General features: G+C 40.0%; 2 protein-coding genes across 2 annotated transcripts in view; both read left to right on the forward strand.

Moving 5' to 3' along the window:
* Positions 1 to 7,111, forward strand: part of SHPK (sedoheptulokinase) — an 8,708-nt gene extending 1,597 nt beyond the window's left edge. The window contains exons 3-7 of the mRNA XM_009701505.1: positions 2,647 to 2,830; positions 4,061 to 4,213; positions 5,344 to 5,519; positions 5,627 to 5,827; positions 6,696 to 7,111. Coding sequence (XP_009699807.1) covers positions 2,647 to 2,830; positions 4,061 to 4,213; positions 5,344 to 5,519; positions 5,627 to 5,827; positions 6,696 to 7,090 — 1,109 coding nt within the window. The 3' untranslated portion in view covers positions 7,091 to 7,111. The remainder of the gene's footprint in view (positions 1 to 2,646; positions 2,831 to 4,060; positions 4,214 to 5,343; positions 5,520 to 5,626; positions 5,828 to 6,695) is intronic.
* Positions 7,112 to 11,582: 4,471 nt separating this feature from the next.
* TRPV1 (transient receptor potential cation channel, subfamily V, member 1) lies at positions 11,583 to 20,980 on the forward strand. Its single transcript, XM_009701506.1, has 15 exons — positions 11,583 to 11,891; positions 12,439 to 12,605; positions 12,988 to 13,140; positions 13,535 to 13,675; positions 14,161 to 14,459; positions 15,052 to 15,228; positions 15,459 to 15,623; positions 15,903 to 15,998; positions 16,604 to 16,674; positions 17,367 to 17,532; positions 18,279 to 18,345; positions 18,768 to 19,084; positions 19,669 to 19,796; positions 20,050 to 20,165; positions 20,721 to 20,980. Exons 1-15 carry the CDS (start codon positions 11,590 to 11,592, stop codon positions 20,885 to 20,887), a joined length of 2,532 nt encoding a protein of 843 aa, XP_009699808.1. The 5' UTR covers positions 11,583 to 11,589; the 3' UTR covers positions 20,888 to 20,980.
* The last annotated feature ends 828 nt before the right edge of the window (positions 20,981 to 21,808 follow it).

Consider the following 21,808-nt stretch of genomic DNA (forward strand, 5'->3'; position numbering starts at 1 on the left):
TTACGATGCAGAAAATAAACTTTTAACACCGAAACGATCTGTAGCAAACTGCTGCATGTTCACTTTGGTCTTCTGTAAAACAGAATTAATGGAAGATCTTCTTCTGTGGGAATTTTGCTTTAATTGCTGGAATTTCAGCTACTGACTATAGTTAACAATGTCGTTTGCGCACATTAGTTAAAGGATTTAGTCTAATGAGATCCCTGCAGAGTCAGCACAATTATTAGTATGAAGGAGGAATAACATATTTGTGGTTTGTTAATTGTTTGTCTATCATATGCTATCTGCTGCCAGTTGAAAGAACTTCTGCATCAGGTGAATGACTTGGAGGGGGTGGGGGTGGATCTTATTCACCTCATAAGACACTTAACTAGCTGTTGTCCAGTATCTCAATACCTTCTAATGATTCTGTGTGTATGCCTTGAAAAATAAGCTATGCTTGATCTTTATGTTAGAATGTGCATAGCTGTAGCTATCCAATAGTGAATATCGCTATGCTATTTTGAAACGCAGTTTGAGAGTAGAGTAGGAGAAAACCTGAACTTCAGTAAACAGTGTTTTCAGTCCTTTTTCCTTTCTTTTTTCCCCCCCTAAAAATCTCAAGGCATTTTTTTTCCTAGCAAGTTGTAGACTGTCATGTTGAATTCATCTTGCTGCTTATGCTTCTGTTAGTAGGAGCTAAAAAAGTATTATGGTCATGATTCTGTATACTCAGCTGCTTGCAGTATGAAGGACCAAGACCTCAGAAACAAAATCAACCAAAGTGAGGTAGTCACATGGGGCTTGATTGTGCAAATACTCATAATTTTTGTGATGGCAAGGATGTTTGAAAAATTCAGGCCTTGGATTGCTAGCCTTGTGAGATAGGGATGGATTATCTTCTTGGATAACGTTTTATAAACCTGCTGAAGTCTAAGGCTTTCAGAATGTGGTTCCATGTCTTCTTTCTCTTTACCTTATGATGTGTACATCTGAGTGATTATACAAGTCTTATAATAATAGGAGTTATGTGGATTAGGCAAGGATTTATTGTAAGCCACAGAATAGATTTCCCAAAAGTGCTAGTCACTGCCTGTCAAAAGTTGTCAGGGTTTTAATTGCTTTAAAAAACACTATGCTATTCATTACTGGCTGTAATTTTACATTAAATACAGAAATGATTAGAAAGAAAGAAATCCTAAGGCTGATGGACCGAAGGAGCTGTTGCTTGCTTTCCAGCTGTCCCAAGGGCTGCATAACAGCCTCATGGGTTCATGGTAGGCAGATTCTTATGTCATATTGGTTAATAATTTATTTCCTAAAGCCACATGCCACTTTTGTTTCATTTCTATCAAATGAAAGAGGGTGTTTGCTCTCATTTGTTTTGAGTAGACTAAGTGAATCTGTGCTCTTTGGGACCCAAATTACATTTTTAATAGCATCCTTTAGGGTTAGATTTATGGTTAATAATATTTCTTAGAATCCATTTAAAACTAGAAAAGCAAACCAATTGGAAATTCAGTTCAAACAGACCTGATAGAACAGGGAATTAAGGGAACGAGAAAAAGCACGTGTTTGCTTTGCATGTTTCACATAGTACTTCCCAGCTTTCACGGCTGCTTTTTCCTGTGTGAGTGTAACTTCAAATCCCTGTATCCAGCCCAAGAAAGACTCTTTTAGCCATATTTGTGCTAGTCAGTTAAGCAGCTGGGTTTCTTCTCTGACCTGTAGGACAAGTGGCACAGCACAGCTTGAAACTCTGCTCCTATCCCCAGCCAAAAACCAAAAGATAGCCTCGGTTACAGAGCCAGCTGGAGGCAGCTTGTGACCTGTCCTATCCCCACATTGTGGCCAGGCATTGCCTGGGAGAGCAGTGGTTGTTGGAGGCTGAAGCTGTGCCATGGAATGTGGTAGCAAACATCACATGCCAGTGCTTGAGCTTGGCCTCTGCTTAGTCTGCTGCTCGGACCGGATGGTATGCTGTACGCAGGACTACTTGTGGTGAGCATGTCAGGGCAGGAAACAGCGCACTGGACCGGAGCAATAGCAGACATCGTGGAGAAGGCTCTGAGCAGCTCTGAGAAGTTGCCATAATTTAGCTGAAGCCTTCACATGAAAGAATGTGAAGTTTCATCAAAGGTGTAGCATTCTCTGTTCAAAAGGAACATGCTGGACTAGTAAAACTGAAAACTGGATTAAACCCTATTCTACCTTTGGTGAAACTTTGTTGCATAGCGCAGGGGAGGGATACTCTTTCGTACTTTGCAGTCCATTGCTTAATACACATAGAGCCAGGTTTCTTGTTGCTTTGGCTCAAAAGGTGATGAAACTATGTGCTATCCATTTTTTTTGTGGGTCACCTGTTACTTAAGTTGTATCATTAATATCTCAAGGTGCAAGTTGCTTGTTCCTCTAGGCGCCAGGAGTGCTTATAGAGAAGGAAGGCCTTGGATACTATTCTCTGTTTTAGCAAAGGATGACTGGCATTATGATATTATCTAGGGCTGAAACCCATGACTAATTAATTTGATTACAATCACTGCTGGCTCTGTTTCTGCTCTTTTTCCAACATATTTGACAAATTACCAAGAGTGTCCAGAAATTAAGAAAGCCAGGCAGACTACGCTGCAGAGAGTCACTGAACTTCTTGTATACTGTGTGGTTCAGGTTGCAAGTGGACAGAGTGTGGTACAGGCCATACCTTTGAGCCGGAGGAGGTCAGTCATCTGATTACTTGGCAAGACGGCCGCTGCAGTCCCACCTTCCTCTCTTCTCTTCCTCTGCCCCAGTCACATACGAGTTTGGCTACAGGATTTGGATGTGCCACAGTCTACTGGTATTTAAAGAACAGGTACATTGTTTTTTAAAAGGGCTTCTGTATCAGGCTGTTTCACTGGCAGTTTCTCACCTTGAATTTCTGTGACAATTAGTATTCCTGTACCATGTTAATGCCATTACAGACTGAGGGGCTGCATTTCTCTGTATCATAATATTAATTAAGTAGTCAAAGAATATTTAAAATGACAGTATTCAATATGAAATGCATGCAACTGAGCACACAAGAGTCTCTGACCTCATAAAAATGCTACAGATCTCTTTAATAAAAAGAAAAGCTTTTGACCATGTAGTAACAGAAGCCTTAAAGTATCAGAATAATTCTAGTCCATCCTACCACTCAGAGGAGCTCTGCTAATGCAGTTTGAACACTTTTGCCTTGTGCAGATTGTGAGAAGTACAAACATGCCTAAAACAGTAACAGAGTTGCTTTGTCTGGTTGCTGCCAGATGCTAAAACAAATAGTCCCTAAATTAATTTCAGTTCCTTCCTTTCTTGGACACTGAGATCCTTATGAAGTGTTACAAATAGTCTGCTTTGTTGTGGCATGTTTGCAGAGGATATCATTTTTCACTTATGACTTGACATCAGCAAGATTTGCTCTTCAGTTTTGTCTGCAGTATGCTATGTTTTTCAGGATGTCATTGCAATATGCCATATATGCCAATGTCTTCCCCTGCAATGAATTCAGGTTCAATAAATGGGGAAAAACTTAGTAGATCTTGGTTTCTTCCAGTGTGTGTCCAGCAAATATACGGAGCATGGCATGATCTTGCTTTAGAGCTGTATAACTCATGAGTCCAGCTGCTTTGTTTTATTTCACCATTTGGTACATTTCCATTCATATAATTTGTGGATCCTACAGCAACTGCAGGAATTTACCTATTTTTCTCAAATGCTCCAGGATCAACAAAGTGACATTTTTTTGTGCAAACAATTACTACCTTCCTGGTCAGTTTTGCAACGACGTGCTTTTGAACCTAGACAACTCATTTCTTAAAGCCTCTGTCTCTCCATCTTCTATCAGGAGATAAGTATTGGTGCTGTGGTAACAACTTGAAAAACAAATTCCATTTAAGAAAACAAAACAAAACAACAAAATGAAGGTTGATCACTGAGATGGTTGTTTCGATTTTAGATGGGACCACATATGTCTGAAGTTCTCTGTAGCAATGGAAGTAATCTTGCTCCCACTGCATTAAAGCATCTCTCATTGATTTTGGTTTTAAAATGTTTTGTTTAAAAGTCCAGATTTTCTGAAGTCTTATGATGCAGCTGGCACTATCCATGACTATGTGGTTGCTATGTTGTGTGACCTGAAGAAGCCACTCATGTCCATCCAGAATGCTGCCAGCTGGGGATATTTTAATTCCAGAAACAAAAGTTGGAATACTGACATGTAAGTGCAAAGATCATTCAGTGGGTTTTGTGCCTTGCTTGTGTCAGGCCTTGTGAACACCTCTTTGGGCCCTAAGTATGAACATGCTACAGGTAAAAAGCGATTGAAAGTTACTCCTAATCAATTGTGGTGTGCCCTGGGCTGAGGAACTATTGAGAGTTTGCTCTAGTTTGTAAAGTAGCTATGTTTAAATTTTATAAAATCTGGCACAGTATTTTTAGAAATACCTAAGACAGCGGAGCTGAGAGACTCATCAGTGAGGCCTTGTATACCAAACTGTTCTCTCCCTTTCTGTATGGGATGGTGGGATGGGATGGACAAGTGCATGCTGCAGCCAAGGTGTTACCTCTGTGATGGTAAAAGACAGTTATTACTCTCTAGTTCTTTCAGCTGAGCTCCTTCAGAACTACTAAAACTTAGTTGTGATAATACCTAAGAGTTACTAGGCTACAGGAAATCTTATAGGGAATCAGTTTGCTTATTTGTTTACTTATTTATTGTAATGATTTGCTCTTTCAGGGCTGAGTGCTAAGGCCTTATGTATTTCAGGGTTTAGGTTAGGCCAGGACTCCAAGGTGAAAAGATCTGCTCATGAAGGTATGAAAGAATGACAGAAACTTGCATTTGGCCTACTGAATTTTTACTAATCTGTTGGTGGTGTTGTAGCAATGTAGTGTATCTTGCAGTTGACTGTGTAAGGAGATTGTTGGACTTAACTCTTTGTGATTTGGTTTTGAACCGCTAACTGTATGACAGCTTAAAGTTCTTTGGCACTTAGAAGTTGCATTTTTTTTTTGCTTTTTTGTGATTGTCTCTTTATCTTGGAACTGCTTGTCTGTATGATATCAGTGGGTTAAACTTGCTGTATGTGTACTGGTGTATCATCTCATGTAATCAGATTGCATATAAAGGAAAGCTATTTATTCTTCTAGACTATTCTAATTTACCCAGCCTGTTGAACTGGAATGCTGCCCCTGTCCAAGACAAAGCTTTCTAAATAGGTGAAAGCATCCATAAGTCCAGCAGCCACAAATGTATGGCCAGGTTCATCTGTGACTTCAAAGAGGTCTTTGTAGTCATGCCGCACATTCCCATACTTCTTTCCTGCAATAATATTGTTCTGATTGCAGATTGAAAAAATCCGGCTTTCCTGTTCACTTGCTTCCAGAGGTGAGAGACCCTGGCAGTATTGCAGGTGGGACAATCTGTGCATGGCATGGAATACCCAAAGGAGCAAAAGTAGGAATTGCTCTGGGAGATTTCCAATGCTCTGTTTATTCCTGTCTGACTGAGAGGACAGATGCAGGTATGATCATTTTGGTATGTTGGTTTTCTCATTGTCCTCCTTCAGGGTAGCTTAGTAAAACACTGATTTATTTTTTTTTTTTATTTTTTTTTTCTTTTGTGTTGTAGTTCTTAATATTAGTACCTCTGCTCAACTGACTGTCTCAATGCCCCCGGATTTCCAGCCTCCAGAGACACCAGATCCTTCCTCAGCTGTTACTTATTTTCCCTACTTCAATGATGGCTACTTGGAAGTGGCAGCATCACTTAATGGAGGCAATGTGCTAGCAACATTTGTGGACATGGTGGCACGGTGGACAGAAGAGCTAGGTAAGCTATTTCAAGGGTAGTTCAAGCTTAAAATTGAGGTTGGTCAGCAAGGTAAAAGGAAACTAAGGCAAAGGAACAAGTCTAGAACTGTTTTGTCATGCCATATAGGGAACAAGCTTGTAACTCTTGGGTCATGATTGCTAGATCTCTGGAATTTCGTACTGAAGCTTATGAACATGCTGGGACAGTCATGCTTGGACTCCACATTCACATTGCCTCTGGGTTTTGGGTTTTATTTTGTTTCAAAAACACAAGAGAATTATTTTTTGCAAGTTGTTTTTCAAAAGGAAAAGTCAGCAAATTTGAGGAGGGCCTCTAATTTTGTATGACTGCTGTCCAAAAGAATCCCTTGATTAGATCAGTTACCTTTTGCTGCATATTTTGCAGCATTCTAATGGATTTTAAGACTCAAACTTATGTAATATCTTCTAAGTGCTTTAAACGTGATCTTCACAGTTTTTTTTTTTTAATAATCTATTGGGTTTTGCAATGCAGAAATAAGCTCTGAAGTTGTTCTTTCAGTGAGTGCTTGAAGTGAACTTTGCATTCACATGCAATTTGATCACTGAAGCTGAAGTCTGCCATTAGTGCCTTTAAAAAAGTTGTTTTGTGTAACTTAGCTCAGTATAGGCAAAGAGGAATAGCTGTATTATCAGGAAAGGCAGTTTCTGTAATCAGACAAAGATTTCTAGTATCATAGATTCTAGTTACGATTGGGTGGGAGAACTGTGGTTCATAATTTTGGAAAAACAATGACCTTTGGGACACAGAAAAAGATGAACAGGTGGATCAGCATCCATTTTAAGTCCTCACATGTAAGATACACTAGACCGCTTCAGATTAGTAACATGGTATTTCCCATCTGCAGGACTTCAGGTTCAGGAGTCTGCCATCTATACAAAGATAATCAAAGAAGCCTTGGCCCAAAATGACAGCAAACTCTCAGTCCACCCAACGATATTTGGAGAGAGACACGTTCCTGAGCAGTTGGCATCAGTGACCAATATTGCTGTCTCTGACCTCTCCCTGGGTCACGTAACCAGAGCTCTGTGCCGCGGCATCGTTGAAAACCTCTGTTCCATGTTACCTGTGCAGCACCTGATGGAGATGGGAGTGAGGAGGATTTTGGGGAGTGGGAGTGCCCTTGCCAGGAACGAGGTGCTGAGGCAGGAAGTGGAAAGGATTTTTCCATTCCCTGTGGTTTACGGGAAGGATGTTGATGCTGCTGTGGGGGCTGCCATGGTAATGTTCCACAGAAAATAAAGTCACTATTTGGAATGGCCTGAGATGCAGCTTCTTTTTCTTTTTCCTTGCTGTACAGTGTTTCCTTTCACTTCCTTCACTTTTTCTGGAGTTGAATTCAACATGCAGTCTCACTCGTTACAGTGGAAAATAACCGTCAGCAAACCCTTGCATTTATTGTCCGCTTCTGCTTCTGGGTGTACGGATTTCATTGCTCTGTCATTCCCATTTGCGAAATGAGAGGTAATTACCACATTAAATTTGACTGAGTGACTAGGAAAGATCCATTAACTTCCTGCATAAAATGATACTTCATTTGAGACTCATTTTCTTGGTAGGAAATATGTTTAGAAGGACCAGGAGAGATAAGTAGCTGTCTGTAGCTTAGTCTGATGCTTTCATTAGACACTTTGTGTCCTTAAGATGTCTCACAATTTACATACATACAGGCAGCAGACCAGGGTGTCAGCCTTGTTTGGGGAGTTCAGTGGCTCTTGCACAGAGTGAATGTCAGTTTCCACGTGTTGCATGTTGTCTCTGTAAAAGATGGAATACAACCTTGGCTTGAACGTCAACAAAACAATCAAAATAAAACATGGAGGATTATTTCTGTGGCTACCCAGGTTGGGTACAGTGGACTAAGGTCAAAGGCATGGCCTGGTTTTCAATTCTATTAGCAAATGCAAGACTATCTCTGACCTGCAGGCCAGCTTTGGATACATCTTTAAGATCTCTAACACATCTGCTGATGTTTTCCCATTGGTAGTGAGGGAGAGGGCTCTTAATGGGTAAAATCACTCTCAAGCACAGAAGTCACACAAAGTCTGTGCTTGGCTGCAGGCCCAAGAAAGAGGAATAAATTCCTTGTTGTTTATTACTGGCCTATTTTGATAAGCATTCACATCTGCTTATGAGCTTACACCTTTAAACCAGGTCCCTGCTGAGATGGAATATGATACATCCAACAAACGTTGCAAAAAGCAATGAAGTGCTGCTGTAAGAAGGAAATAACATTTTCACAAGAAATGCAGCTCAAGGAGGCTGATGAAGGAGGAATCAAAACTCAGAAAATAGCAGAAAGCTCCTGCAATGTGTACATCAGAGCACACTAAGACTGAAAGAAGCTGATGCCTGGAATGGGAGCAGAGAGGAAAGGAACATTTAGCAAAAGGAACCAGCAAGAAGCTAGAGACTGAATAAGAGAGACCCACCACTGATCCATATAGTTTTCTTACTGAGTCTCTGCTTTGGAAATGGTGAAGGAGTTAATTGTAATGTTGACTGAGATGCTCTGCTCAGCAAAGCTCCAGGAGCACCAGCTAAGGACTTGGATTATTGGTAATCTATACTTATGCATTAATAAACAGGCATTTTATTTCTTTCGAGTACGATGCCACAGGATGTTTTAAGTGGTATAATTAGTTTGCTATTAAATAGGCAAATATGTTATTCTTTTATACATATATAGATAGATAGCAAAACTAGAAAGGTAGTTACCTTTTGCAAAACATAAACCAGATAATTTCATTGAATAATTTCATAATCTAACTTGAAACCTCAGGAGCTAGAGGTTTGGAGGTTGCTTCTAGCCTAACAACTACAACTTATCAGCTCAGCCTGCTGGAAAAGCTGTTTCTTTAGACTAGTTTTTGGCAGAAAGGTCTTATGTAAATTATATTTAATATATGACACAGTTCTTCATTTTTAAGGGTGTTAGATCCATCCTGAATTAGATAAGAATTTTTTTTTCCTAATGACATTAATATTTAAAAGCTGACTGTTACGTATATATATAATTTTTTAAAAATGTATTGGAACATGGAACAATAGAATGGCCTTAGGACTTTCTGTCATTGATTCTCCCTCAACTCTGTTCAGAATCAGTTTATCTTTAAAATCCTTGGTGGGGCTTTACAGCAGCCACCCAAGAAAGATGTCCAGAAAGATGACTGATCTCAGGCAAGAGCTGCAGCATATTTTACAAAGTTTTGTAAATTGAAATGAAACTGTGACCCACAGAAACAATGGTTGTCTGGTGGTTTGGGGTTTTTTCAAGCTTGAGTGTATTTATGAAGAGGAAATCTGGAGAAGAGTATCCATTACTAGATGCAATTAAAGGAGAGAGAAAAACAACAGCAACTTACGGCAATTCTTGTAAAGAGCTTAGCTAAACTCCTGGGAATAGAAGCCACTGATGCTTCTGGTTCCAGAATTGTTCTTAATGATCTTATTACTCTATTCTCTATTCTTTTAGTGAACTTCCCTTGATTCTAAAAATCATCAGACACATAGAACACTTTTGCAGACAAATGGAGTGAAGAAGAAAACTCTGAGGGCTTTTCAGTCCAGGCACCTTGGAGGAGGAATATCCGGCACTAAATTCCTGTAGATCAGAGGGTGTTTACTGAGACTGGACTATTTTGCGGAAGACAGGATTTTTTGCAATATTTGTAAGTTCTGCATGTATATTTGAATAGCACCGTTGTTAGTTATTTGTAAACTCTCTTTATAATTTATTAGAAGTTGTGATGTAGACATTCTATCAAAAATATTTCCTTATTTATTGTATCAAACTTCAATGTACATAGGTTTCAAAATGTTCAAGTAGGTTATATATTTTTTTAGGATAGATAATTTTTTTTTTTAAAGAATCCTTCCACAGATTTTTGAAGGTTATTTGCCTTGCAGATTCATACTCATGAGGAAAGGCGGCTTTGTCTTCATTATCAAAGATATTACCAACAGGGTTTAGAAATGAAAGCACCTACAATGACTGAACTAGGTTTGAGCAAATTGTCAGGGAGACAGGATTAAGTCTATTCTGTGGATTTTAATATTGTACCTATTCTGTGGAAAATAAGTGATTCCATTTTCCATAGCCATCTCTGATGTTTTTGGCTCAATCCACATTAGTTTAAATAAGAAAAAAATTAAAATTATATGTGGCTGTATTCCCAGGGTATTTTTTTCCATTTTTTATAAAATGATTTTTCTAACTTTTTCACTGAAGTAATTGTTCTTCTGTATTTTTAGTATCATATTCCAAATGGAAATATTTTTCTATATATAATTTCTTATTTATAGAACAATTAAGTTAATAAGGTATTATGTTACTCTTTCAGAGTGATTCTAAGGGCACAAAGAACTTGAAAGGTGAGCTCAGAGGACATAGTGAGTTAAACTGCAGTCATTAGTATTTTGTCGATACTAGGCTGTTTTGCTTCCAGTAACGCTAAATGTGCAAGTTTGCAAATTGCTGTTTTCTTTACATGTATGTTGTACAACATTATAAAAAATGCGAATGCCTGACAAAAGTTTCCTGCCTATCCTGCTTGCACAGGAAATTGTAAGTGACCCTTAACATAAATATTAACTAGTCCCACAGAACTGAAAATCTAGCTTTAATGTACAATGTAGGTTTGCAGACAACCCCTCAGAATATTTTTGTGAAGAGAAACAACCTTGAAGCGTGTTTACAATGTTGTTTTCATGCTGAATGTACAGAGAAGGTTACTGACCACTGGTAATTTGGTTTATAATTGAAGACTTTGAAAAGATTTTGTAACATTCCTGTGCTCAAATGCTGTAAGATTTCCAAGCAATCTAGGATTTCAGAGTATGTTTCTAAGGCTGATCAGCTCTCTGTAAAAGCCAGCTATGCAGCAGTTCAAATATGATGCATTCCTGTCTCCACTGCTGGAATTCCAGAATATTTTGCATTCAGTGGCATGAAGACCAACATTTGTCTGATGAAAACAGTTTGATAAGAAAGAAGGAAAAAAAAGCCTGCTCTACTTTCAGTATGATATATTTGTGAACTTGTGTGACATTTATTGTGGTTATAAATCAGACAAGATCAGACATGTGGTCTTACAGTCATCTCTTATCTGTGGTAACCTTTCCCTTTCTGTTTCCGTGTCTCATGTTTGAGGTGACACTCATCTCCCAAGCATCACAGGCCCCATTGTTTATCGAGCACTGCCGTAACTCTGGTAAAGCCATTAAGCAATGATTTTCCTGTATGCAGGAAGCCCTCTGTGCTTAGCATCACTGAAATATGGTTATGGCACAAGCAGGCTTTTTTCACATACCTCATATAATCCTGAGAATATATTGTGGCACAAACCAGAAAGTAGAGAAGAAAAGCAGAGGTTGTTCAGGTGTGAGATTGTTCAGGCTTTAACAAAGATTGGAGGAGGACGAGGCACTAGTTTTAAGTGGAAGTAAGTCAGCTCTGCAGTGAGGTGGCTGGCAAGTTCTGGGACACTCAGGCTTGCTTTCTCCATTCTGAAATGGGTAAGGGCAGTGGGGACAGTAACAAACAGCATGGAGATAATGACCTACTAAACTGTTCCAACTCTGGGCATACTGAATATGTGTCCATCCATCTAACTTCCAGGATGAGAGCAACCGATCCATTTCTGTTTCTGGAGAGCAGTCCTAGGCAAAAGCAGACTCATGGCCCTGTAAAGTGCTGACTTGAGGTGTTCGCATTGTTCCTCACAGACTGCCTGCTCATCATGTCTTCCATTCTTGGGAAGATGAAGAAATTTGGCAGTTCTGACATGGAGGAATCTGAAGTGACAGATGAACACACGGATGGGGAGGACTCCATGCTGGAAATGCCTGACAGCCTCCAGGGTACACTCAGCACCAAGGTGCAGCCACCCAAAAGCAACATCTTTGCAAGACGCGGGCGGTTTGTGATGGGGGATAGTGACAAGGACATGGCTCCCATGGATTCCTTTTACCAGATGGATCACCTGATGGCACCTTCTGTCATCAAATTTCATGCCAATTTGGAGAGGGGGAAACTTCACAAGTAAGTTTACCTTGTAAGATTTGGTTGTAATGAATAGTTTGACAGCTGCAGACTGTGTTTCTTAGAGCAGCATTTATTCTCTCCACACGAGTGTGCCCATTTTTTCAGTTTCACTGTTTTCTATGCCAAGATAAGGAGTGTTGCACCTGGAAGTGACAACAGCTGTTGTCTCTTGGCACCTCTGAAAATCCAGTCCCTGGATATTTTGCCTAAAATCAGCAGTAGACCTTATTCACTTGCTTGAGACGGTTCAGTGAATGGACATCAGTCAGAATGAGAATATGGGATTGCCTGACTCCCAGGCCTGCAGTTAGACTGCCATACTTCAGTGCCTCTCAAGTCCTGCTCTCAACTTTTCAACAACAGATACCTAATTTTATCAGGACAGTTGCTTGCAGACTTTGTTGATCTTGTAGACTTTGCAGATCCATCTGTGCTAATCTGTAGTACTTTCTACTTCACACAAGCAAATGAAATATTGTATTGTGGTAGTTTAAAAAGTCTGCTAAATATCTGACTTGAAGTAACTGAAATTTACCCTTGTTAGGCTCCTATCTACAGATTCGATCACAGGCTGCTCAGAAAAAGCTTTCAAATTTTATGACCGCAGAAGGATCTTTGATGCTGTAGCCCAAGGCAACACAAGGGACCTGGATGATCTGCTACTCTACCTTAATAGAACCTTGAAGCATCTCACAGATGATGAGTTCAAAGGTACCCTTTAGTGTCACATACCTTAAGTTGCCCTGTTCTTCTTCCAGTAGTGCTCCTGAGATGAAAACAAAAACCCGTAATTGTGTTAAGTGTCTGCACGAGGTCCCTCTAATACCTAGTGTTTCGCTATTGATTGGGCAACCCATTGATTGTAAGGTTACAGGAGAATTCAGAAAAGTTGAAATTTTCCGTGAAACCCTGAATGAGTTTCCTTGTCTTTTGATAAGAACCTCATGAATTCCTGCATACCTGGGAGTAGATGATAGGTTTGTAATCACTTCTATATAGCTGGAATTTTTTGTGTTATATAATTCCTGCATGCCTGGGAGTAGATGATAGGTTTGTAATCAATTCTATATAGCTGGAATTTTTTGTGTTATAGAGCCAGAAACTGGGAAAACCTGTTTACTGAAAGCCATGCTGAATCTACATGATGGGAAAAATGATACCATTCCCTTGCTGCTGGATATTGCAAGGAAAACTGGAACTCTGAAAGAGTTTGTTAATGCAGAGTATACTGACAACTACTACAAGGGTAAGAGAAACAGCTACTACAGTGAATATTCTTGGTGCTAAGACTGAAGATAAGGTTAGGCAGAGCTTTCAGACAGTCTTCTGCATGAGGCCTTACGCCTGAGGATGCAGCACGCCGAAGTTCCAGTGTGTGATTAACAATCAGTGCATTCATGCTAGGGCAGTGTTTGTTAGGTACAATATTCTGCCATTTTTTATATACAGTGATTTAATAGCAAGTTCAGGGGATTTGCATTTGCTCTCTGTGCCATCTCTTTTTGTTCAGTTCTAGAGCTTTTTAGTCTGCAAAGCCCTCAGTTCCACCGTCTTACATGGAGCTGAATGAATTGTGGTGCCTGAAAGCTCTCAGTCCATATTAAATGTTGAAGATTTCTGTCTGATGAGTGTCTCTGTAGGCCAGACTGCACTTCATATCGCCATTGAGAGAAGGAACATGTACCTCGTGAAGCTTTTGGTCCAGAACGGAGCAGATGTTCACGCAAGAGCCTGTGGGGAGTTCTTCAGGAAAACCAAAGGGAAATCTGGCTTTTATTTTGGTAGGGGTGAGCACAGTATGGGCTTTATTGATTGAGTTATCCTAGCATTATCCCAAGTGCAAGCTGTTAAATAATCCTGTTTGTGTGGGACTGGAGGCTCAGAAGTACCAGATGGGCTGTTCCACCACTTAGTCCAAATATTTACTCCCGAAGGCTGAGATTATAAAGAAACACAGTTGGTAGCTGATGGTGTTCAGTGTGAGCTTGGTGTCTGCATCCCTTTGTTTTCTGGGTACTGTATCCTTTGAAAGGTTGTAACCTTCTGCTAGCTGTCCTTTCCATGCTTTTTTAAGCAGCCGTGTTTCTGTGATTTGATTAAACCAAAGAAAATGTGATTCTAACACCTATCACAAGAATTGGTGCTATATCAGAAGAGAAATTCACCTTTTTTCATGGTGAAAGGTGAAAACAACATGATCTTCTTTCTGTTTGTGCACATGTAGTAATGGGCTTTCTGACCACACATTCCCATTGCTTGCCTGTAGGGGAGCTGCCTTTGTCCCTGGCTGCCTGCACCAACCAGCTCTGCATTGTGAAATTCCTCCTTGAGAACCCCTACCAGCCAGCCAACATCACCGCTGAGGACTCCATGGGCAATATGGTCCTGCACACACTGGTGGAAATTTCAGATAATACTAAGGATAATACCAAGTTTGTTACCAAGATGTACAATAACATATTGATCCTTGGTGCCAAAATTAATCCAATCCTGAAGCTGGAAGAACTCACCAACAAGAAAGGGCTGACTCCATTAACTCTGGCAGCCAAAACAGGGAAGATAGGGGTAGGTGAACAAATGTGTTTAACTGTCCCATTACTGTATCAGGTTACACAGAGTACACGCAAAACATTTATGCAGGACAGATTTTATCACTGCTTATTGTTAGGGCTTTTTAGTTAAGAGGAACTGATGCTGCAGTTTAACATCCAAAACTGCTACAAAGTGTGAGTGTGTCTGTGTGCAGCTGGCATTATTCATGTACAACTGGTATGCCAGGCAGGCCAGGTGGAAACAGAAAGTGGGTCTCTGTTATCACCTGAACTACTACAAGTCTTGTACTTTTGACTGGCTGATATAACTCGCCTTCTGACAGTCCCCATTCAAAATGACAGTATGCTCAAAGATGTGTAACATACATCCCTGTTTTTCTCTTGCAGTTTTGAAACAGACAATGGCAAGTTATAAGCAGTATTTCTATTTCTCCTCCCCCAGCATCCAGTGAGAAAATTAATTTTGTTTACTTCAGGCTTTAATCTCTGCAATGCCTCAGTGGGTTCACTACAGCACAGTTAAACTAGGGAGAAATTAGCCATCCTGTCTTGTGGAGATGTCCATTAGCACTGAAATGTTGGCTGTATTGTTCTTTTGCTATTAGATTTTCGCATACATCCTCAGACGAGAGATCAAAGATCCTGAGTGCAGACACTTGTCTAGGAAGTTCACCGAATGGGCTTATGGACCTGTCCACTCATCTCTTTATGACCTATCCTGTATAGACACGTGTGAGAAAAATTCAGTGCTTGAGATTATTGCCTACAGTAGTGAAACTCCAGTGAGTATGCAACTCCTTCGCACTTTATTCATAGGCTGTGGGACTGTTGGGTAAGAGCTCCATGTTCCACACAGTGCATCTTTTGCCTCATTTCTATAAAACAGCAATCTCCCTTCCTGAGTTTAGGGGTACTAGAGGAAACATTCGCTGAAGATTAATATCATTTGCTGTTTTCAGAGCCCAATACCTACTGGTCCCATCAAGATTCTCCTCTTTCTCTTTCTGCTTAGAACCGTCATGAGATGCTGCTGGTGGAACCCCTTAACAGGCTGCTGCAAGACAAGTGGGACCGGTTTGTCAAACACTTATTTTACTTCAACTTCTTTGTCTATACCATGCATATCATGATCCTCACTGCAGCTGCTTACTACAGACCTGTAGAAAAAGAGGAAAAGGTACGTTACTCCTGTCATATATCGGGAACCACCCAATGCATGATAGCCCAGATCTGCCTCCCATTTGAATGTATACTCCTAACATCAGAATTTTCCTCTTTCCTGAAGGTAGGAGGGAGATTTTGACCTTGCTTGCTTCCCAGTCTTGCCCCCTTGCTGCAATGTGTTCGGAAACTTCACCTGTTCCCCCAGAAATGTAGTTGCTTTCAGCTGCTGGCAAGGCCAGGTCTTTCCTATCTCCAATTCTGCTGAACATGTCTATCTTCCTGTCTTATACAGCCTCCCTTTACATTTGGTCACAGCACTGGGGAATATTTTCGAGCAACTGGAGAGATCCTGAGTGTATTGGGAGGTCTCTATTTTTTCTTCAGAGGGGTAAGATATTTGAAACTTTTCCTTTTTGCTGTTTGGGTGGATGTAGGAGAGAATCAAACATGACCTTCCTATTCATTAGCATTGGCTGCTATGATAATCCATGTTTTAGTCAAGAGCTACAAAACTTCTTCCTTGGCCTGATTAGGAGTTCTCAGGTTAATAATGAGCTAAGATACAGTTGTATCTATTGTATTAAAAAATATGATCCTTAGAAGATGAGCATCATTACAATTACCCTAGCCAAAGCTTAAGAATGGGGTATTGCAAATAGCCAGGCAATGAGTAAAGATTACCTGTATTAGCTTACAGTCCCCTTGCTTCCTCTTGGCAGCCAATGGAGAGTGTACAGTGAATCACAGGTCTTCAAACCAGTGACTGAATAGGTTATTGTCTTCAAAAGAGACACTAGATGTAAGAGAAAGTAAGTGTTACTGGAAGAGTCCTCCCTAGATCTTGCACCAGTGTTGTTTTTGAGCTATTCTTGCTAGATACTTTATAGGTACCAGCTCCCTGGTATAGGTATCAGTGCTTAGTTGATGCATTCACATAGGATACTTAATCCCTCCTTGGTTGCAAACCTGGTCTTCATTCCCATTTTTTTTCAGATACAGTATTTCGTGCAGAGGCGCCCATCATTCAAGACGCTGATAGTTGACAGCTACAGTGAGGTTCTTTTGTAAGCTCCAATATCTTTGATTGCATTTCAGCATGAAACAGATGAGTGTGTGAGATCTGTAGCTTTGGCTGAAGCCACTTGTAATAGGTAGATGCTTCACTATAATTTCTGGGTCCTTACAAAATACGTGCCAATGGGTATCATAGCACTTGAACAAGTGAGTCTGGATCAATAATCTCCTTTGGAGGTAAAGCAAATGATGTGTCTAGAAGTTCAGTGGCAGTTTCATGCAACAGAGTTAGAAATAGATCTCCAAGTTGGACTTGCAGTCGAGTATATGCATTGGATGTGCAGAAATACTCCCATTCCTAAAGGGAGTTTTGCCTCTCCATAATTTGCGCCCTTTCTCTTCCCAGCTGGAATGCAGCTAAACAGGGCAATTTCATGGGTCCATGGAAAGAGAGGGAGTGCTGAAGAAACGAGTGTTTTCAAAGACTTTTCTTCCCTCCAGTCACAAGGAAGAGCAGGGATAGACTACAGAAATTTGTATGTGGGGAAACTGAGGGGTTTGTAAGAGGAACTGTAGGATTTGAGAAGGGAAAGAATGAAGGGAAGAGAGGAGGAAGTGTCTGCCAAGGCTCCTTTGTGTTTTAGAGGATCCCTCATTCTGCTGTATACCTCATGGAGCTCCTCTGTTCCCACCACCTGTGGTGAACTCAGCACTCTGCATTCAGACCATGCTTGTCTTTCAGCTTTGTTCACTCCTTGCTCCTCCTGAGCTCTGTGGTGCTGTACTTCTGTGGCCAGGAACTGTACGTGGCTTCCATGGTCTTCTCCTTGGCGCTGGGCTGGGCTAACATGCTGTACTACACCCGTGGCTTCCAGCAGATGGGCATTTACTCTGTCATGATTGCCAAGGTCAGTCCAGTGAGTGGGTGATGAGGCCAGCAGAGTACTCAGATTAGGACAGTGCTGCTAACAGCCCCATTTCCAGGAGAGAAGTTGCCATATCTACCTGCATAATGCCACTGGGAAATCTCCTATCACTCTACTAGACTTGGCCATTATTTTCTGAGTGAACTGATACAGTTTAAGTTATGTAGAAAAACCTCCTCCCACTCATCCGTACATTTTATAGCAGTCTTGATATTATTATTATTATTATTACCTGCCATGCTTCAAAATAACTACAGTTGGATAGGCATGGATTAAACTAGCCTGACAACAGTGCAGACTGGTGTGGTATGAAATGGCACAGCTTTCTACCAGCTGGAAATTTCTTTAGGTATAGTTTAAATGTTACCAAACAGAGCAATTAGCTAAGAGGCAGTAGCTGGCTAATAAACCTCTATATATGATGTAGACAGCTGGCCCAAGAGGGGAAGAAAGATGCAACTGTCTTAATGTGGTTTATACTCACAAAAATGAAACTATTTGGCATGCATATGTCTTGCATATGTGTGTAAACTGTTGCATGAATAACAGAGAAGAATGTTTTCTGTATTAAAGTGTATTATCTCAGCAGGATAAACAACAGTTTAATGCATGAACAGCCAGTTCACGGCAAATGCCTTCTTCAACTGAAGCAGTATTTTCTACCAGTTTTTGTTGCAGTTTATATTCAAGTTTTAGCAATATAAAAATATTTTGTTTCCATGTTACAGATGATCCTTAGAGATTTATGTCGCTTCATGTTTGTATATCTAGTATTCCTCTTGGGATTTTCTACAGGTAATATCATACTTGGAGTTACTTTTTCTTATCTTCAAGAATCTCAGAAAATTTTATTTTTCAAGTGGCTTAGACTTTTTGTTTCCAACTAAAAGCTAACAAATTAACCTAATTACAAAAAAATCTCTTCAAAATAACAGTTACCTATAGTAATTTCGTGCAGCTTTTCACCCCTGGGTCTCAAACTGCTTTGCAAAGCTGAATGGAAAAACAGTCATCCTGTTTTATGTAGATAAAACTGAGACAACACCTTCTGAGAGCATGTCAGTTATGGGGAATGTTTTATAGAGCAATTTCACTGGGGGACAATGCACCATGAAGATAACATCTCTTACCTTTATGCTCATTTGCATTGCTTGCAATGGAATTGTGATCTCAAATTGTACTTTCATCCTGTGTATGTGATTCCTCTTTTGCAACAGCTGTGGTGACTTTAATTGAAGATGACAATGAGGGGCAAGACACAAATAGCTCTGAATATGCCCGATGCTGCCATATGAAACGAGGCCGCACATCCTACAATAGTCTGTATTATACCTGCTTGGAGCTTTTCAAGTTCACTATTGGGATGGGGGACCTGGAGTTCACAGAGAACTACAGGTTCAAGTCTGTGTTTGTCATCCTTTTGGTTCTCTATGTCATCCTTACATACATCCTCCTGCTCAACATGCTTATTGCACTGATGGGGGAAACTGTGAGCAAAATTGCACAGGAGAGCAAGAGCATCTGGAAACTCCAGGTACATTGGTTCTATGAGGCTGCTATCCAAGAAAGAGGGTGTGGGGAATCGTAAGAAATTTCAGAGAATCTTTAGGAACTCACATGTTTCTAAATAACAGGTCACTGCTGCTTTCTGATTCCCCTGAACAGTTCCTCAAAAAAGTATATTAGTTCCTTTTCCATGCATATTTGATGTTTTGCCTGAGCAGATGTTTCCAGTATTCCATAGATGTTCAGAATTTAAGAAAATAAGTACTTTTGTAATTAGACAGAATTATTTGGGCTTTTGATGATGGAAAATCCTGATCAGACTATGAACACAGGGATTATGCAAGGTGAAAAACAATCTTTACCAGAATCTCAAAGGCACATGTTTTTGTTTGAAGTAAGAAAGGGAACTTCATAGTTCTAATCACAGGGCAGTAATTCAGCATTTTTAATGTCATATTAACAGAGAGTGATGTTTTGGAGATGGTGATGATGCCTGCTCTAAGGTGGTGACAATGATAAAAGCTCAAGGTTTTTAAAATAAAAGCTGAATTTGGGATTTGTATGACTTTGAAACAGCAGCGCCTCAGTGGTCTGCTTTCTTTTACCTGGTAGAGAGCCATCACAATCTTGGATATTGAAAACAGCTACTTGAACTGTGTGAGGCGCTCGTTCCGGTCTGGGAAGCAAGTCCTGGTGGGCATCACACCTGACGGCCAAGATGATTACAGATGGTGCTTTAGGTAACCTGTTTGTATGTCAAATGAACAATCTTTTATATATCAACAACATTAAGGTATCTGGTAATGGGAAGCAGAACTTTCCTCCGGGAGTACTCCTCTGAAAAGCAGTGCGTTAACACTGTCTACAGTAGTCAGTTTAATCTGTTTTCTGAGTCGGATCTGAGGCTTCAGAGGTGGTGGTATGTGATATAAACTCATCCTGGAGTTGTCTGGTGATGCTTAGACTAGACATTTTTTGTTGTTCTCTCCCCAGGGTTGATGAAGTGAACTGGTCCACATGGAATACTAATCTGGGCATAATCAATGAAGACCCTGGGTGCTCTGGGGACCTCAGACGAAATCCCAGTTACTCTATTAAGCCTGGCAGAGGTGAGGGTTTCAGGGACCTAAATCCTAGTATGGACTACACTGGTGATAGAAGCAGCATTGATTAATTGTTAGAGGGCAGTCAGTTTATGCACTTAATGATAATTGCAGTAGCTAAGTTAATGGCATTTTCAGTCAGCACAAAACGTAAAGGATTAAGTGGGCTCATTATTCACATAGCAGTTTTACTCTCTGGAATAGAAGCCCCATAAATTGATCATTCTGATTTTAGATTTTACAAGGCAGATAATAGTGTAAAGCCTGAGGAGATGGGATAGTGTATGATGGCAGCCAAGTAGCCAAGAAGCTACTTTGAAGGCCCCAAACTCTATAGTTTGGGAGCTCAGCATCCAGCACAGTAGTATTTAACTGTATGATCAGTCTCTGCTGTACTTGGCAGCTGAAATATGGAAAACTCATGGAACAGTATGGGGACAAAAACCACAAAGCCCTTTTCTTCCTGCTTCTTTCTTCTTCTTTCATCAGCTTCTTATTTAAACCATTTGTATATTTTCTTCTGTTTCTGTGGAAAAAATTAACCATTCCTTTGCTTTTTAGTTTCAGGGAAAAACTGGAAAACGTTGGTTCCGCTTTTAAGAGATGGAAGCAGGAGAGAAGAGACTCAAAAATTACCAGAAGAAGTCAAATTAAAACCTATTTTGGAACCTTATTATGAGCCAGAAGATTCTGAGACATTGAAGGAGTCACTTCCAAAGTCAGTCTAATCTTACTTTATTTTTAAGAAGGTTAAATCTAGTTGCCTATGTTGGTCTTCACAAGCAGGGCAATTAGAGCACTTAATTCATAGGAACAGGGATTTATGGAAAAAGGTCAGAGGACTTAGGAAATTACTGTGTGCAAGGATTTATTAAGTATGCTAAATAAACTACTTGTTTAAGCTCATGTCTTCATGGTTATTTTTAATATAAATCTGCAAGAAACTGTCTATACTGCTTGGTTTATATTTACTTGGCTAGGTATTTGCATCTAGGCTGTCTCATGAAGTGTTAGAAACAGTTCCCATAGTTGGTTTTTTGTTTTGTTTTATAAATAAATACATTGAGAATTTCCCACACTTCAGAGCTGTCTGTCAGGTAGCTACCCTTTTTTTAGTGCAGATTTTTTCCTAGTCTTCATCCATTTTTTTTACTCTTTGAAAGTGCTCTCATGCATCTCTGAGATCTGAGCTGACATTTGCATTGTTAGCTAACAGGAGCTTTGCTAAGTTTTGTAGGTTGGTGCAAGTGGCTAGTGATGATGGGTATTCTGCTGATAATATGAAAATAACAAAAGCGCCTATAGAAAAAATTGTTATCACTCGACACCTTGAACGTAGTGGATTTCATGCCTTCTGTCTGCTTTTACATTCTCTTTCTTATAAAAAGTATTTTTGTGAGCAGCTACAGGCCCTTCTTTTGTGATTTCGCAGCCTCAAAAACTAACCAAACTATTATGAAACTGGAGAAGGGCTCATAAAAGAGCAGTTAAAATCACCAAGAGCCCAGAGATAGGTTCCTGTGAGGAAAGTTTTCTTGGAAAGGAGATAAATAAATGAGGACACAATGAAAGAATACAAAATAATGAATGATCTAGAGATGTTGTTATTCTGTTCTGATAACACAAGAACAAATACACTCTGTGAAATT

Source organism: Cariama cristata, unplaced genomic scaffold (assembly GCF_000690535.1).
Source record: "Cariama cristata isolate BGI_N322 unplaced genomic scaffold, ASM69053v1 scaffold3486, whole genome shotgun sequence".
Lineage (NCBI taxonomy): Eukaryota > Metazoa > Chordata > Aves > Cariamiformes > Cariamidae > Cariama > Cariama cristata.